The 19,112-nt window shown below is 43.0% G+C and overlaps 1 protein-coding gene across 1 annotated transcript in view; it reads right to left on the bottom strand.

The window, feature by feature from the left end:
* Positions 1 to 534: 534 nt before the first annotated feature.
* The window catches only part of foxj3 (forkhead box J3), a 69,129-nt gene continuing 50,551 nt past the window's right edge, over positions 535 to 19,112 (bottom strand). Inside the window, exons 4-12 of the mRNA XM_034219339.1 lie at positions 17,738 to 17,821; positions 15,802 to 15,903; positions 11,724 to 11,852; positions 9,657 to 9,831; positions 7,003 to 7,461; positions 6,346 to 6,447; positions 5,589 to 5,780; positions 4,697 to 4,795; positions 535 to 4,592 (exon numbers count right to left, since the gene is read on the bottom strand). Coding sequence (XP_034075230.1) covers positions 4,480 to 4,592; positions 4,697 to 4,795; positions 5,589 to 5,780; positions 6,346 to 6,447; positions 7,003 to 7,461; positions 9,657 to 9,831; positions 11,724 to 11,852; positions 15,802 to 15,903; positions 17,738 to 17,821 — 1,455 coding nt within the window. The 3' untranslated portion in view covers positions 535 to 4,479. The remainder of the gene's footprint in view (positions 4,593 to 4,696; positions 4,796 to 5,588; positions 5,781 to 6,345; positions 6,448 to 7,002; positions 7,462 to 9,656; positions 9,832 to 11,723; positions 11,853 to 15,801; positions 15,904 to 17,737; positions 17,822 to 19,112) is intronic.

The following is a 19,112-nucleotide window of genomic DNA, read 5'->3' as shown; positions in this document are numbered from 1 at the left end:
ATCGACAATTCTAATAACACTTGAGTTATTTTACAGCACTTAACAAATACAGAGAGTAGCTGTGTCATCTCATTGGACAACAAAAGTAATAAACCGTGCAATAAACAAAAATAGGAGAAAAAAATACAAGAAATGACGGAGACAAAATCAAACAAAACAGAAAAATAAAACACAAACCAAATATATATTATCAACACTGAAACACTGAATGTAGAACCATAGTACAGGTAAAAGGTAGTGTCACACAAAAAGCCAACGCATTTTCATCACATATATACAATATAGCTATATACATACTGTCACCCTCTGATTGGACAATAACAAAATACTCTATTCTTTTCGCTCCTGTCTTTCATGAATAAGACCCACCCCCAGCCTTGATACCCCACCCCCGAGACGAAAAAAGGGATGATTGAAAAGACATATATGTACAAGCACAACAACACACCAGCACTGAATAAAATAGGCCCCAATCAGCAGTACTTGTTGGCAGTTCTCTCCCATATCGTGATGAGGCTTTTTTATCTTTTAATCTTTTTTCCCAATAATTGTAATCTCTCTGGCAGGTACATGTCCAGCGGTTTTTAAAAACTTAAATTGTCTTTTGAAAAACAACTAAATCTCACACAAGCACACACACGCACACACATATAGACATAACATTGTGATTGTGATCCAGTCATTGTCTTCACCTTTTTCCCTTTTAGCCACATCCGTTCACTAAAATATTTTTGTTTTCCCAATGTGCTGCTGTGGTCAAACAGTAGCTTCTGTGCGTTTTCACGATCTTCACCTGGAGGAACTGAAACACACTTCACACCAACCAAGGACTCACAGGACGCTCTCTACTGTCCGTCCAAAGAGTCCTAAGGAAAACACGAATTGATGTTTTTTCACGGCTGTCTTCAGTGGCAAATCATAGCTCCTTTAGTCGAGTGGGGGCCACTCGACTAAAGGAGCTATGATTTGGGTCATTTAACGGACTGAAGTATTTTGTCTGAGCACTAATGAGGAAATTCTGGCAGTTGAACAAAACTCATAGTTGAGATCCACAGGCGGACATTTGATATACAAAGACAGACAAAACAGAGCAGAAAGTAGCAGGAGTGGACAGTCACTGTATGATTGGCAGGAAAATATAAAAATGAATGGCAGTATCATCAGTTGAAAGAAGAGAACTTGACTTCATCCGCACAGTGCAGCTGTGGACAGTTTAACAGAAGACCGACAATATAAAACTGGGCTGGTTCTAGTTTCAAATAACCTTCTGTGTTCAAATGTAAAAACATCTGGTTCTATAATATCCAATAAAACAACCGTGTGAGATTTGAACATGCCTTTTCTCACAATAACAAAGACATTGTGTAATATCATAGAAAAAGAATCCATGATTGTCATTCAAAATATGAAATAAAAACCTAAACGTTGTTGCTGGAGTCCCTAGCTGGGAAATTATCTTTATAGGAATAGTTAGACATTTTGGTAAATATGGAAAAACCGCACTGGTGTCTGTATTTAGAATATGAAGCTACAAACAGTAGACAGTTAGCTTAGCTTAGCTTAAAATCTGGAAACAAAGGGAACAGCCAGCCTGTCTCTGTCAGACAGGAATCTACCTCGAAAACTCAGTAATTAACATTTTACAACTCCAGGAAGTTACTGCAAGTGGACATTAAATAGTCCAACACATAACCTACTGTAAAACGTTTTTGTTTTGTCTTTTTCAAACAGATAATCACATGATAATACGTGTTAAGTAAATCGTTTTGGTGAGGTTGCAGGCATATTTCGCTACCTATAGAGTCACACTAGCTCATTTCCCAACGTTTCCAGTTCTAATGCTGACAGTCTGCTGGCTGTAGCTTCAAAAAACATCCCAGAATGTGAAACTAATCCTTTCAATAAGGTGTAGTAGATACAAAGCACCATCTTGTACATGTTTACCAGTATAGAATAGAGGAGGAAGAATCCTGTTTATTGTCAACTGTAGGGTCAGATAGCGTTGAGATCCAGAGGTGCTTTGCATCTTAGAAACGGATCAACAGAAAGTGTAAGTGTGCAAAGGGCTCGTTTTAACATAGTGTCTCTAAGGTTCAGCACCTGTCTGATTGAGGAGCCACTTGTTTCAGGACGCAGAGGACAGGTTTCCAGAACCGCGGATCTCCCTGTTCTGTGCTTTGGAAACCCTTCCCACAAAAAAGCATGTCTGAAATCTCTTCTTTAATCACTGTGTGCATCTGCTTTTGTGCTCGTAGATAGCATAGAGATGATTGCAGCAATCAATCATAGCCCTAGAATGACAATAAAACCAAAACACCCACACACACCATATGTTCAACCAACACACACGCACACACACACATTGTATGAGTCACATTTCTCATTATGTTATGATTGTATAATAGCAAATTCTGACGCTATCGAACCATCACAACAAAACACAGGGCAGTTGAAAGATTCGTATCTATGTCATTTGAATGTCAGGAGTGACAATGAACACGTGTAGCATCGAAATATCGCTTTGATGTGCGATAGGTGGATTTGGATTGCATTTATTAAAAAAGGAGAGTTCGGTAAATAATGTTTTTTTTGTTTTACCTTTTACAAATGGAAACACCATTTGATGCATATTCTATTGATCATTAATCAATCCAATAATGGCACGTTTAAGAAGCTTCACCACCCTTCATTAGTCTTTATACAAACACATTTTATTTGTCCACTAGCAATGTTTCAAATCGGCAAGGCTGAAAACCAGAACTCTAAAAATTGCATTCAGGCTCATTACTTTTCCTTGTTTCTCTCACTAGTTAAAACAATTATAACATGGTTCGTATACAATTTTACACAATTGTTTAAACTAATAGTTTGGCATTATAGAAATTATGTTTATATGCTTTCTTGGGTAGTTAGAAGATTAGCTCTAAACCAATCTCACGTCTGGAGGAACAGGACACAGAGAAGCAGCTAGCATGGCTCTGTCTAGCGCTAACGCAGAATCAGCCAACCAGAAACATTAAAGTTAAGAAATGACCACATTATATCTCCAGGGAGTCATCATAGCAACCATCTGAAATATAGTCCAGCACATCCCCCCCCCGTAAACGTCAAACCGTTCAGTTTTTGGAGATATAATGTGTTAGCTTCAGTCAGAGCCAGTTCAGCCGTTTAATCCTGAGAAGTGTATCTACCAAACAATCTTGTCATATTACTCCCCAAATGACTATATGTTTACTATGATACATAATAACATAATGATATATTGGCCATTGTTAGTTTTTTAACATTAAAGTGTCTGTGAAACTGTCGCCATGATACATGCTGAGCGGTGCAAACTGTTTGAAAACCAGCTTGTACTTATTAGCAGACATAAATGCTAATATCGAAGTATTTGTGATAAGCGGTTGATGTTAGCATTACCAATACGTCCAAATCTACTTTCATTGTCTCTGAACGATGGTGGCTTGTGTAATGATCAATAGAATAGTCACCTTAAAGTCAACTTTACCATAAAACGTGCATTTTGTTCACGCTAAAACAGTTTCTGATAGGTAAAGCAATTATTTTCCGACACGATGCACACAGAGACCCGACATGTTACTTTGGGTGGAGTGAATTAAAAAAGATATTTGACTTCCCTGCTTCACCTTCTCACTCATCATTCTCACGCGCCTTGAAGTGCTTGAACAAGTTCAAAAAAGAAAAAGCTGTTGTACTCTCATGGTCTGTTGCAGTGAGCCTTATCACGATGGTTGGCTTTGAAAACAGATCACCATACTTTCTGTGATCTCCCTCTCACCTCCTCTCTCGGTTTGTATAATATCAAGCCTGCTTAAACATTTAACACCCTGTTCAAAGTTATTGTAAACCTCACTTTTCCACCAACTCAGCCACAGTGGGGCCCACTTTCTCCCAAAAGTGACCATCACATTACTCACAGAGACGGCCTGTGTTTCTTAAAAACAAAAGAAACAAAACTAAATTGTTTTTAAAAAATAAAAGAGATAAACTCATCCAAGAGGCAGCGGAGGCCAATGTCAACACGAGAAGAATTACAAGCTGAACACGTCGCTCAAATCACATAACAGTTACGGAGCAGGGGGTCGGGGGGGAGAGGGGTTCGGACTTTGGAAGGCTGCTGGCGAGGGACGGGGGGAGGGCCGGCTGAGGAGCTGAGGAGCGAGTGGTTTGGACGTCAATATGTTCTACTCGTCTCTAGACAAGTACATAAGCAATCACTTTAACATGTCCAACTGAATATGATTGTCTTCAAAGTAACTTTTTCTAGGTATGTTTTGCTTTTCGTAGAAATGTCAGGGCTGTGAAGTCTGTCTGTCTCTTAAGCTTGTCAAACGTTCTTCTGCCTCCCACCCACAGCGGCCTCCTCCTCCTGCGGCCTCTCAGCTCAGCCTGGCTTCCTCTGGCCTCCAACTCCTCTCCTCGCTCCCTTTTGTTTTGCAGAAAGGAGATTTTAGGGGGCTAAACGATGGAGTCCCAATCAAAGTCGTCCTGGATGTCATCAGCTGGCATGCGATGCATCTGGAAGTTTCTGGTAGGTATCATGTGCTGCTGGTTCATCTGTGCATGGTGTCCTGCAGAGAGAGGGGGAGGGGAGAGTCAGATCGGCCCAGTTTATCAATAAAACAGTAAATCAAAGGCTAATAGCTAAATGTTTTTCTCTGTGGCGTCATGTCACCTGTCATTGTGGGTCCTGTGCCGCTCATAGGGGTCATGTGGGGATATCCTGGAGGACCCATCATGGACATGCTCTGTCTGGTGTCCATGTAGATATTTCCTGAAGATAGAATTCGAAATTTGATGTCAAGCAAAAAAACAAACTAGTTTCAGGGTGAGGCCCTGCAGCGTCATTTTACAGAAGGAACTCTGCATTAGCTCAGATTATAGCTACTACCCACACAAAAAACATCATGGTCTATACAAATATTTGGTATTGTTTGACACTTGAAATCAGCTGATATTATAATAACACCACTTCAAAATAGTAAGTGAACTTTGTAACTAATGTTTAGAATTTTCAAGTAATGTGTACCAAAGGAAAGTCTAATACAGCAGCTAAAGAACTGTGTTTCTCTCGGTGTAATCATTGTTGGGGTGAACTATAGACATATGCAGCTGTTGATGAGGCGACGCAAGCAGACCCTATTTGGTTTCAAGGGACCAAAAAGGTTGCAGATCGCTGGCATGAAGGGCGAGCAGAGCTCACTGTTTGCACAACGTCTCCAGACTGTTTGCACTTTCTGATATAAGGAAATGTAGGTTAGATACATTCTTAAGGCTCTTGGTTAACTTATACTGGCTTTTTCAGACTAGAGTTTAGTATGAAAATACCCTTGCAGATAAAGAATACCTCATAGTAATGAACAATTACAGCTATTATTACCAGAAAACAAAACCAGATAAAAGGTGCTTTCTCAACAAGATTATAATAAATCACATACAAAAACTTCCTCATATCAAAACAAAAACCACAGCCAACAACTACAGAGCACATTAATTAACAAGTTGGTAGGGTGAAGGAGTGTGTGTTGGAGTGTGTATTGGAGTGTGTGCTGGAGTGTGTGTTTGACCTGTGTTGAGGTGCTGGCTGGGTTTGTTGGGGTGCATGGAGCCGTGACAGACAGGAGGCTGCACTGCCCCCTGTGGCTGGATTACACCGGTGCGGGCAAAGAACTGGTTGATGGACGAGCAGAGGTCGGCGATCTGGGTGGGCTCCAGGGACCAATTGTTCAACTCCGCTTGTCTCATACTGTCTCTCAACCCTTCAGAGCATAAAACACACAATTATAGAGGGAACAATCAAAGTTAATACCAGATCTAGGGACAGTATCTGCTCTAAAATGCATTAGTGACAATGAAATGTGTGAAACTGCACCAGCCAACTGTCTCTAGAATATAAATATAGTAAATGAGAAACTAATTAACAAACACAAAGCAAAAACCTTGGTTGCAATATATATTCATTATGTCAGTAACCTTCAGTGGGTGATATTTAAAAAAACATCCTACCTTGCAATCCTAGACTGTAATTGGATAAACTGACCTGCTGAGCTCGGTGTTTTGGTAATTAAACTTGAAGGCAGTGTTATTTAATTGAAGAGCTCAGTTTAATTAAACTTGTAATCAACTCCACAGTGTCAACACTTGAGCACTCAATCAAAAGCCGGGGCAGAACTGTACTATCAGCTCTCGGCTTTTAATGTTTTCTTCCTTCTTTAATCTAGAAAAATCTTAATCTCCTACAATTCAATCAAATACATTACATGTCCATTGTGTGTTTAGTATTTGTAAATGCAGTAAGGTTTATTTGTTGTGTCCAAACCGCACCTTGGAAAGGTGAAAGGTCGACATCAGCCCAGTTATAGCTGCTAGCAATACGACAGCTTTCTTTCAGTGCATCCAGATTTGGGTACCAGTCAGACAGTAAACCTGCAACACACACAGCAAACTATCTGTAACATTTCAAGATACGAGACTTGGTGGAAACAAGTCATGTTGGTTCCAGCACCAAGTTTATTCCTGGGACAAATACAGATGTAGTCCTCATTACATCTTTTATGGACAACTGCACAGTAATTGCTGCTGTAATTGTTATTGACTGTGGGTTAGCTAATAATGCCAGATGATGCATTTTCATTGAAGTCACATTTTTACAGCTGTGCAGCCAGACGTAGCACCAAATGAATGAGAAGGTAGCACCAAATAAAACATTTTACCAGGCTTTAAAACATATGAGCTGTGTGCTGCGGCCACTAGGAGGCGCCAGTCGACTCTGAAAGAGCTGCTGGAGTCGCTGGATGCAGCATTGCTTTGTTCTCACAGCAGCACAGATAATAAATCAGATGATGATTTGCTGTCTACCACCTACAACAATGTCTAAATGCTTTATTACAAAAAATGTATACAAAACGAGCTCTAAACGTGTTGACGTGTGAGATGAACATGATGAGGAGCGAGTAGACGCAGATGCACGGAGGGTCTTACCTGGGTTGCAGGCCATCTGTTGCTGGGTAGGATGGGGCTGGAGGGAGAGGCTCGGGTGCTGCTGCCCGTGCTGCGGTGGGTGCTGGCTGTGCTGCGTGTGTTGGGAGGGGTGTGGCGTGTGTTGCTGTGGGTGCTGGCCGTGGGACGGGTGCTGCGATGGGTGCTGCCCGTGCTGGGGGTGCTGGGGGAGCTGACTGTGTTGGCTGTGCTGGGCGTGTTGGCTGTGTTGGGTGTGGGGGCCGCCGTGCTGCGGGAGGTGCTGTGCGTGGGGCGAGCCGTGGCCAGGGTGGGCCTGGGCAGGGTGGGACAGGGGCACCTGGCCACTGTTGGCGGAGTGGCTGTTGTTGGGTTGGTTGTTTGAGAGGCTGTTCTGAGTGCTAATGTTGCCGCCGGGGGAGTGCTGATAGGAGCAGGAGGTGTGGGTCTGCTGGGAGGAATCTGACTGTATGCCCATCAGACCTGGAGACAAAGCACAAAGGGCTGCTTAGTGTGCTGCTGCAAGAAGTCCATGACAGACAATTATGTACACTCACAACAATCCTGATAATGGATCCGTCTGCCATTAAATAGTGATGAAACGGTAACAAAGTGGTTCCTCACAGTCATATTGACCAACATTATCATAGTTATCAGTATAATCAGGGTATTGTACAATTTTGTTGAGGACATTTTAAAAAGAAGATGTGTACACATGGCAAGTCTAAACTCAGTTTGAATGAAAATGCACATTTAAAACAGTAATATCTACTTCACTTACTGTAATTGTACCCTTGTTTATCCTGAGAGGTAACCCTTGAATCCCTGTTTCAATGTTTCACTATTCATTAATATGGAATATTAATATTTCCAATAAATCAAAAACTTAGAAAAGGCTAAAAAAAGGCAATCCATTTTACAATTAAATAAAACAGAAACAAATTGTCACACTGAGGAAGCTGGAACAAATGAATAATTAACCTGAACATTCAAGTCAACTTATCAGTTAAAAATGCCATCACTTTCTAGTTCAAGCTACTCAATTGTGAGGATATGATGTTTCTTATCATTGTAAATGGAATATATTTGCAGAAATCACCTATAAATCATTGATAAATAAACTGACAAAATATTTTTGGTAAAAGCCTTCACCGGTGAATTGAGACGATTGATTCCAACACAAATGTCACTGAAAATGGTTTCAGACCAACGTGTTTTAGTATAACGAACTTGAGCACAAACACACGGAGAGCCACGGTTGTCACATGTAAAAACAGCGACTTAAATACATCTTTACATCTTACAATAATGGGATCTGGGTCTCCTGTGTTTAAGTAGTTCTACACTTGAGACACACCAGCTGCCATTTTGTTGCATCAGGGAATGACTCAGCATCAGCAGTGTCTCTGAGGTTCACCGTCGCTCTCCTCTCCAGATACACAGCTCGGGATTGCCTTTGACAAATTCACGGTGCCGCGGCACAAACATGACTGGGGCATGAACATCTGCACAAACAACTGCAATCATCTGAGTGGCAGGGAGTGGTCTTAAGAGGCCCTGTCCTTCACAGCTTTGGCACGGTAAACCTATTTCACTGGAGTGCTTTTAGAGCTGACTCTAGCCCTGAACCTCCACAATCGGCACGTAACACTCACTGCAGGGGTGACAAAGGTGCATCTCTTATCGGCAGAGAAAGCCCATTGTCCAACCAGGGAAATACAGAAAGCAATTAACGCGGCACCAGAATAATAATGCAAGCTCATTACCTATTATCAAAGCCAGTGAATTAGCTCACTGTCTACAGCGGCAGAGTGTGAAATCCTCTAGCTCGATTATTTACGCTTTTTAATTGCTAGAGCTTGTCTGACTAAGAGATTTCACTTTTATGCGCATAAAAAAAGGTAACAACTTTGAACTATTGAAACACAGATGATAGATTAAAGGAGAGGAACTCTTTGAAAACATTAGCATGAAATGCATTTGATTTGTGAAAGTAGGTTATGCACATAAAGCTCAGTATACTTTGTTCCTAACCCGCTTGTCAAGTGCTCTTTGTTTATCAGTCAATCAGATTACAAGCAAAAATGCATTTTGTTCAGCAGGGATTCACAAGCTTTTGGAAAGCTGTGCGCTATCCGCTAGTATATATTATATCATAACAAATTCCCTATCATTATGAAACATGAACCTCATATCCAACAGATTTCTGTGCAAACTCCTCCTCCCCTCTGATGAAACACAGCCTACATGAGAAGACATCTAAAACAAGACGCAGACAACTTTCAAGTAATTTGAAAAACATAAAGCAAGAAGGATAGAGTATCAATTCTGTATTAACCGTTAATGAAAGCAGTAACATCTGTTTACTAATGTAATGAAATATTTAAGACATGAACTCTCAGATTCTTATTTTGAATATGAAATTAGACCTTTTCCACATTACTCTGGCAGAAGAGCATGAAAATGCTCCGTGCAGATTTGCACTATAGGCTATCAGCCTGTTGAATACCTGCTCGTGTCTCTGTAAACCTAATTAGTGCCTAAAGACTCTCTATAGCCCTGGCTCTTAAGAACAAACCAACATTAGGAAAATCGTTGAGAGAATCATCCCGTTCCTTTATAAATAAGCTTAGGCTCTTTATTAGATTTCCACTCGATGGTCCTGGGAGGCCACTCACCTTGTTGGCTGAAGGACTGCTCAAAAACAGACTTGTAAAGGCTGCGGAAAGAGGCACTGAGATCTTCAAATTCGGAGAACAGGAGCTGCTTGTCCCTGTCTGGCATGTTGTACTGGGACTGGGGGGGCTGCTGCAGGCTCATGGCCTGGGACACGGGCTCTGGGTGAGTGGTCACCTGGAGAGATGAGGAGAGGAATAGAGCTTAAGATTTACAGAAGCAGATGCATATCTTTGAGGAACATAGGTAAAGTATAGAACACTATAATGAAGACTTGAGGTAAGATTTGACCTCATGGGCTGCCTTCATTTCAAGTTTATTCTTGCCTTTTCCTTCGATTCGTAAATCGAGGGTAAAACAAACAACTTTAAAATAATCTGTAGATTAATCCATAACGAAAATAATTGTAATTTTTTGATCAATTAATGTATTAATATTGTATCCATTCTTTTATTTGTATTATTATCATTATGATTATTATTGCATTTCAGATTTGTCAACTGTTATGGAATTAATTTATGTACCTAGATGTGTTTATTTTGTTATGTATGCTTTGTGAATAATTTCTTAAAAATGCAAATAAAAAAATAAAAATCTTAAAAAGATTTACAGAAGCAAACGGCTACAAGGAGAGCTATGTTTAATGTTTAATCTTGGATAGATTTCCGTGGAAGTACACTGGCCTCAGTTCCACAGGGACTACTGAGGCTAAGAGGAGCGCACTATAATGTTCAAACATACACATTAATAATATACATACTTTTCAAAAAGATACCCGCAATGCTCATATGGTTATGGAGCCGCAAAGAGAAAGTCTCTAGAATACTTAAAGCAAAGTTTGTGGTTTATTTAAATGTGTGAGCTAAATATGACGATGGCACTGTAATACTGTTGTTCCTGTTTGAGGAGGTGTCACTCACACAGCATGTAAAGAACAATCAGGCCGACCACAACAATATAGGTCAGTGCTTAACCACCTTGGCTCACACAGCATTAAGAGACCAACTCAAATGGACACAATCCCAATACTCTGGTGGCCAAGCGAAATGTATTCAAAACAAAATCAATAACAATACCGTGTACAAATAAGCAAGCATTTTATCCACGTCTCTGTGTGGGCAGTCAATGTTATGCACTGCCCCGAGATGTGAGGCGGCAAGCAGCGCTCCCCCCAGCAGCAAGTTTGTCTACGGGATTTATCGGAGCAAGAGGCATTGATGCAAAACCATGGCTGTTCTTACAAAGCAGGACCTGACAACTGCGGGGCTAGCATTACAAGAGAGGTCACGTCCAATATTTGATCACGCAACATCTTCCTCGTCCGAGATGCGGGCAGTCTGCTGAAGTGCACGGCTCGCAGTCTGGCTCGGGTAAGAGTGAAGAGGTGATAATAAAGCCAGAGTGTTTACTGTGAGCTGCTGAGAGAGAGAGAGAGAGAGAGAGAGAGAGAGAGAGAGAGAGAGAGAGAGAGAGAGAGAGAGAGAGAGAGAGAGAGCACATCCATCAGGCTGAGCCGATCGATGCCCAGCGCCTGGAGCAGGGAGCACTCTAGGATGCAAGAGGACCACACCAAAGAGGGGGCATCTCTGGTGGGAGGACATCAGAGGAAGCGCTTTTCTTTGTCTGGCTTCCAGGAGCGTGCACATTTTCTCTGTTTCCCTTAACCCCCTTCCTGATGTTGTACTCCAGCGCATGTCCACCTTGAACCTCGGTCTATTGCTGGCTACGGCTGCCTCCTCTGAAGAAAAACCTCTGGAGGATTTCGGATCAGAGGAAATAAGGGAAACAGTACACATTCTATGTCTGGCGGTGTTTCGTCTTTTATTCATTTAGTGACTGTTGCTCCTTTCCAGGCTTAAAAAATGTGGATAGCATGAGGATTTATCATCTGGCATCAATGTAGCTTTGTGCCAAACTTTAGCAGATTTATAGAAATATCTTCTTCCTACTATCCAACTAAGAGACATTTAGGAGCTGCGACATCGACAGGGAAAATGACCTTTAAGGAACAGCAAGGCAACAGAACGAATGCAAAATGTAGATTGATGAGCTGTGCAGAGCGGGCTTACCGGTGTATAGCTGTGCACGCTGCCCACACTGTTGAGATTGACGGAGGCCAGACTCTGATCCGACAGGCTGTTGTTAAGGCTGCTTCTTGGACTATCGCTCCCTTCCTGGTCTGTGTTGTACAACGCCACCTGAAACACATTCATGTACATCAGATTATTATCTTCGACACACACATAGGAACGATGTGACCATTTGTTATATTCACTCTGGCCAAAATAATTGTTAAGTTGAACACACACACACACACACACACACACACACACACACACACACACACACACACACACAACACACACACACACACACACACACACACACACACACACACACAACACACACACACACACACACACACACACACACACACACACACACACACACACACACACACACACACACACACACACACACACACACACACACACACACACACACACACACACACACACACACACACACACACACACACACACACACACACACACACACACACACACACACACACACACACACACACACAGTGATGGTAGCGCATGTCAGCATTCCTCTGAGTTAATTTTGGTCTATAGTTAAACAATATAATTTATTATGGAAATGTAAAGCCTGAGCGTGAGCGTGTGTGTGTGTGTGTGTGTGTGTGCTGCATGCAATGACATGTCATAATAGCAGAGTACTTGCTCTTCACTTTATTGAGAGTGTGTGTGGGAGACGCAGGGTGCTGCAGAGCTGAACACCCACCACAGCCACTAAGGGCTTCATGCTGAACGTGTGAATGGGTCTGGAGACAACCGAGACATTCCTATCACTAAAGGTCACACTACTGGCGATGTCGACCACATCTGCTCACCAAGCGCAATTCCATTTGGGACAACACTGACCTTTCAATGAGGCCGGGAAACTAGCAGGAGCACTTCAGGACGACAATCTTAATGATCGTCTAACAAGGTTTGGCCCTCCCACCCTTCCCAAATAAAGTGCGCCGTCAGACAATTATAACAGTAGTAAGAAGAACGATCCAGATAATGAATATAATGATACCCGCAGAGAGTAGTCCATGTGATGAGCTTTTTATTGTGAGAAAGGAATGGCGGTAATGCACTGATGGTGGTGCTGCAGTGGAAGAGGGGCCTGGCATTCGAACACTGGTGTGTGTGCGAGCGTTTGTGTGTGTCCGTCCATGACATGAGGGCAGCGTGGTGGTTCCTGCTCATCACTGTGTGTAGAACAGAGTGGGCTCTGTGCTCAGCACAATGAGACAGCAGTGGCAGCAGCCTTCAGGCAAGCAGATTGGCCGGGCCCCTGCCTCTCAGCGGCAGCAGTGGACTGAAGCCTCTTGTCTTTCTGCTGAGGTGCACAAGGAGGGAAGGAAGCTCTCACTGCCTCCTCTCCTCTGACTGATTGGCCCGCTCGCTAACATGCTGGTACAACTCCCGGACGTACACACGCAGGGTGAGAGGGTCCTATAATGTTAAGCTTTTAATATAAAGCTCCTGAGCTGCTACAATGAGATAGTAACGACTGCATTTAAAAGCAGAGCGCAAATTCTGAATCCAAACAACGCTGTATGAGGAAGAGGGGTCGGGCTGAGGGAGAGGAGAATGGGGGGGTAGTAAGAGAAGCTCATTAGGCAACTCTAGCCTTTCTCCACTCAGTGTGGGCTTGGCTCCAGCGTTCATTAGTGTGAAGGGGAACTCAATGAGCAGCTAAGACTGAAGGCTTAAGCACATCTACAAAATCAGCTCGACAATGCTAATCAAAAACAGCGCGCCACAGAAATATAAATGTTATGTGTAATGAAGTCATAAAACAGGCTTTTAGCTTCAAGTCTCTCACCGCAATCTTTTTTTACTCTACGCACCCATAAAGTGTGATGATTTCTAAACCTGGCTGCTCTGTGGTTTACGCAGACCCCAGAGTCCCCCGAGTGAAGACACAGATGAACACCCAGTCGCATCTCACCCACATACGGAGAAGCATGCACAAACACATGACACACATTTGTACAGCTACAGATGTACACTAAGGTACAGTAACACACACACACACAAAAACACTCAGACAGAGGCAGGCATGCTCATACAGGCAGGAGCGGCTCCGCGGTAAATACCGTGTACGCTGTGAGCTAGCAGGCAAGCGAGTCAGGATCTATTCTTAGCAGTAAATTAAGTAAAAAACCAGAGGAGTCTTTTACATGGGGGCCTAATCTGGAGCATGAGACATGGATTATGAAATCAAAGCAAGATTGGCCCAGGTGTCTCCAACAATGCCAGCTAGTGTTCAGCACAATCCCTGCATGCAGGATTGAACAGACAGGGAGAGGCAGAGGGAAGGGAAAGAGAGGGGGGGAGGGGGGGGAGCCAGACTATTCATCAGCAAACACACTTCCAACAATCCCCTCTCTACATCCATCATCACACCTCAGTGCCAGAGTTTCATCATATTCACGCCAGTGTTTAGGGCTGCCCCGGAATACAACCTTTGGGGGTTGGGGGAGTAAAATCTTAGTCTATATGAGAAAGGCACACGAAGAAGAGGGAAGGAGGGGGGGGGGCAATTGTGAGGAATGTCCGACAGACGAGAAAGAAAGAGATTCCTGCTGGTTCAGAACTCGTCCTGCCAGCGTCTCCCATTGGTCTATCTGAGAAGGCGGGAATGAGGGAGAGAGACTGGAATAGAAGGGGAGAGAAAACCAGAAAGGGAATTCCTGTGGCTTGGCACACTGCACAGAAAGAGGCGTGGCCTGTCGTGTGTTTACAGTGTAAAACAGTGAGAAACAAGCTCCCTCCGAGGAGTTAAGGCCTCAGATCTGTTGCTCTTCCACTTTGTCTTCTGTTCATTTCACCATTGTTAAAGTTTGTGTCACTATCAAGTGAACAAAAAGACACAACGCTTCTTTTATCATCTCTAGGAATCCCACGGAAGTCATGATCTATGCAATTTAAATGTTTTCTGCTGGTTGCACCTATGAGTTATTTGACTGGAGGTATTTGATGGCAGGAGTCCAAACTTTAATCTGTCAGCTCTGTATGTTAGGGCCTCATTATGCACTCATGCTGGTGGTGGAGAGACTGGTGCTTGTAGCAAGTGATTGTTTGTAGCAATCACAGAGGAAAAGGCCCATGAATCTTTCTGCGACAGAAACATGAACAACGGCATGTTCTCTGTAGAAACAGCCTCGAGCTAATCGTCACTGACACGCTCGTCAAAACAAGTGGAAACCCCCGGTAACATACTCTACATATATGTACACGCAAGTTATAACACACACCGACATATGCTCAGACTTTGGAGCCCCTGTCAAACAGACACACACTAACTCCTCTTCCCGGTGAACACTCCTGTTCACATTAAATCGTTTTTTGTAATGCTGGCAGCAAATGAATAAGCGACTCTTGTAGGCTTTTTAAAAGTACACCTGAGAGCTGCCCCCACTGGGCCCAGAGGATGGGAGCTTAAGGTTAAAAAGCCTATTTAAATGTCAGAGTGAGCGGCACACTCACAGCTAACAGTCCCCGTGGCTTTGCTCTGTGATGTACAAGTGGTTCCAAGCTTTTAAATATATGAATACAAAAAAAAGAGAGCAGAAGGAGCCAGCAGCAGGGACGGTCACCTGTGGTGTAACAGCGCAACGTGGTCACAGAATGAGAAACACGACTCTGGGCGTTAACCTCCACTACAGGTGAGAGCGCAGGAACCCCATGCAGCGTGCGGTGTATCCTATTGCAAGTCTTCACGGGACTGCGTGAGGTCTATCAGGTTGCAAAGAGCTAAGTATCAGTGTGAGCATCATATTTCCGTGTTGAAGATAACAAGAGCCTGCTGCCTGTTGTTGTTGTTGTAGAGGAAAAAGGTGCTGCAGTGCAGATAGTTGTGTATTTTGGTGTGGGATGCTTTGCAGAGAAGCTTTAGGCATATGAGCATGTGCTTGTGTGTGTGTGTGTATTTCCCCTCCACTAGAGTGCTCCTCTCTCTGTGGGGAATAGTGCTGTAGGTGGTTGGAGAAGTGGGTGGGGTCAGGGTGCAGCCGTGTAGCCAGGTGTGTGTTGGAGCTGGAGGCTGGATGGCTGGCTGTAGTACCTTGTTAGTCACAGTGTTGATTGCCAGTGTTGGAGAGGCACTTCCAGAGATCATACACTCCATCCCCAAAGACTCCGACTCCAGGCTGTACGGCGTAGAAGCCTGTGGGGGTTGGGAGGCAGACAAAAAATATATAAATAAATAACAAAAATTCAACACGGTCTAATTATCAAACAATCCAAATCCAACTGCAGATGGAAAAAAAAAAAGACCTTGTATTGTGTTTGTGACAGATCTGCTGCTTGGACCAGATAAGGGCTGCACAGTGCGGAAAACGAGCGATAATAAGCAAAAACAGAACTACTTGAAAAGGGAATATAAAGATATTATAGATACATATTTAAGTGTACAAAGTTCTGGCATTCTGATGCTTTCGTTATAGTGCTTAAACATGACAAAATGCTTGTTGAAATATAAAGAAATATAGAATTTTGTTTGTTGACCAATTAACATGTCACTGAACACAAAAGGCACAACTGAAAACGAATGTCAGTTAGGTTTTAAAGTGCAGTTTTCCACAGACCCCCAAATATCTGTAGAAAACAAAAATCCCTAATATGTTAGTCTGTAACGATGGGTTTAATGTGCAGGTTGACATTGTGACGAGGATGAAAAAACGATATATTGTGCAACCCTAGACATGATACATGCCCCTCTGCACAAAACAAAAATATTTAGCAGAACTATTGAAACACTTTTATTTAGGTCACATTTGAACTGAGCCTTCTGAGACGATGGAGACAACCCCCCCATCCCAACCCTCACCTCCCACCGAAGCACAAATACAGAACAAACACATACATACACACACACACACACACACCCTCATGCATGTCCGTGTCTTGCTGTATAGGCGCACTGTAGCGAGAGATAACTCTGCCATGCCTGTCTCATAAAACTGCTTACTGTAAGAGGATTGGCTGCCAACAATACCATTCTTAATTCATGATAAACATAAATGAGATTTCACAAACTCTCAATTTCAATGTCTGAGACTCTTAATGGAGGCAGGCAGACAGTGTCTAGAGGGGGGGAAGGGTAAACGCAGCGCATGTGTCCTTACAGAAAACACACTCTTCACTTGGTGCGTTCTTTTGTGTCATGCTCAAATGAACAGAACTGCATCAGAAGGGCTTTAGTTGAAACTGTTGGCAGAGCTGCATATTAAAAACACCTTTTTCCTCTACCTTTGTTGTCTATTACATCTCACACAAGCAAAATAGGCGCAGTTTGTTGAATGAATGTGATAGTATTTTGCTGCTGTAGGGCCAATACATGAACAGCATGCTAAGTTTTATGTCGTCTACATGCTTGTGCGTGTCTTTTAGAGACAATGGCGTGTGTTAGGCGTGTGCGTGCATGAGTCTGCCTTGGCCAGCCTAACAGGACCCTCCCTCCCTCGTAGCCTCCGGTCAGCCACATTGTGGGGAAGGAGGAGACAAGAGCTCCCCGTGTTGGGATGCCCCAGGGCCAGGTCAATCTGAGCGGCGCACTAAAACCTGTACAGCTGTACGTAATGCTGGGCGAACCTCATCCATAATTAAAGACAAAAGCTCCCGCTCAGAATAGCCGGCGCGCACAGCTCTGCATTAATTGATGTTTGTTAAAAAAAGTGGGCGCAGAATGTAATGTATGTAATGGCTGCCTCGGGCATGGTTTATTAATAAGGACCCCACTTTATGACAGGCTAGCGAAGCAGCATGGAGAGGCAGTTACATAAAGTCTGGATATGAACTCCTACTGAGTCTGTGTGTGTGTTCACCCATGTGTGTGTGTGTGTCTGCATGTGGTAGAGAAAGAGTGGGAGAGAAAGGAGGGCAAAAGGAAGGAGGCACAGAGGCACAGATAAATACTGAGATGGAGGCAGAAGCGTAAGCAGAGGAGCAGCATATTAAGAGCTTCCTCAGGAATATGCCGTTTCTTTCATCAGACTCACCCGCTCTCCAGACCGCGGCCTCTTCTTTGGCCGTGTAGGCAAGGCGTCCTCCTTCGGGTTGGTGTCAATGGCCCAGTAAGAGCCCTGCGGACAGAACAAAAAGACCTGTGAGCTGATAAAACACAACATATTGCTGTTTCACATAGGGCTGTGCGATTATGGCAAAAATCATAATCACGATTATTTTGGTCAATAATTGATATCACGATTATTAAAAGCGATTATCCATTTACTTTGAAAACATCCATTTATTGAACAAAATAAATGTGAACAGTATGTTTTTAACAGTTGATTACCCTGAACTTTAAGTATAACTCAACTGAAAAACCAATACCTTTAAAAAAAAGATTAAAAAAAGAAATAAAATAAGAATCGTTGTTTTCATAATCGTTGCAAGCCAAAATCGTAAATGAGATTAAAATACCATTAATTGAGCAGCCCTAGTTTCACACGACATCCCTTCAGTGTTTGCACTGGACTTGGACATTTACTCTATGACACGAAATCACAGCACACGAGCGCCAGATGTTTGGTTCCAACATTATTTAGAAATAAGAGATCTAATCTGCTCTGCTAAAATCTATCAGCCCAAGCTGTTATTCAAGCATTATTATATATATTTGAGCTGTTTGCGTGGCGTGTGGGTGGGCTTTGTTAGTGAGAGAGGCTTGGCTTTTCCTCCTCTGCGGCTGCTTCTCAATGAGAGGCTGGTGAGGGCAGCTGGTGGTGGTGAAATGCTAAGCCTTTTCTGAAGCTGTACTTCCTCAGCCTCAGGTACTGAGTCAGAGTGCTGTTGCCAAGGATGAAGGCTCCACAGTCTCAGCTCAGGAATTGAGGCAGCGCTCGCCCTGCCGTGTTGCTTTCTTCTTCTCAGGTCTGAGCAAGGCTAATCAAGGAGAGAACAGTTGGGCTGGCTCTGGGGCTGCAGCTAGCAATTCAACAACCAGGCTGCATTATTTATCTTTTGCATTCCCATTTAATTGATTTTTCAATGCTTTTCTTCCTCGAAGCCAACAGGAACAATGCTCACAGTACAGATTTTCACCCTGAGGCCCTGCGAGTTGTGAATTTATTTTTAATATTTCATATGACTCCCCGATAAAAATCTCAATTGTCCAGAGAAAGTGAGTTCAGGACCTTTAAAATTACTTCTTTAGCAGAGAAAATTATTGTTATTTCCACGAGAAATTGTGCGAACAACAGGAGAGGCAATAGAAGCAGCTGTATCTCAAGTGTCTATACAGTAACTGCTGCATAACGGCCTACTCTTGTTCAAGCCAGAGAATATGTTCTTTTTTTACGGCTCGAATACACAACTACTGCAATTGTTAAAAAGGAAAGCCAGGGTTGGCCTACATTTGTCAGGGGGGTTAAC

The sequence above is a fragment of the Gymnodraco acuticeps genome, unplaced genomic scaffold (genome assembly GCF_902827175.1).
Source record: "Gymnodraco acuticeps unplaced genomic scaffold, fGymAcu1.1, whole genome shotgun sequence".
In the NCBI taxonomy this organism is placed as follows: domain Eukaryota; kingdom Metazoa; phylum Chordata; class Actinopteri; order Perciformes; family Bathydraconidae; genus Gymnodraco; species Gymnodraco acuticeps.
The sequence above is the reverse complement of the archived record's forward strand: the minus strand, read 5'-3'. Positions and strand labels throughout refer to the sequence as shown.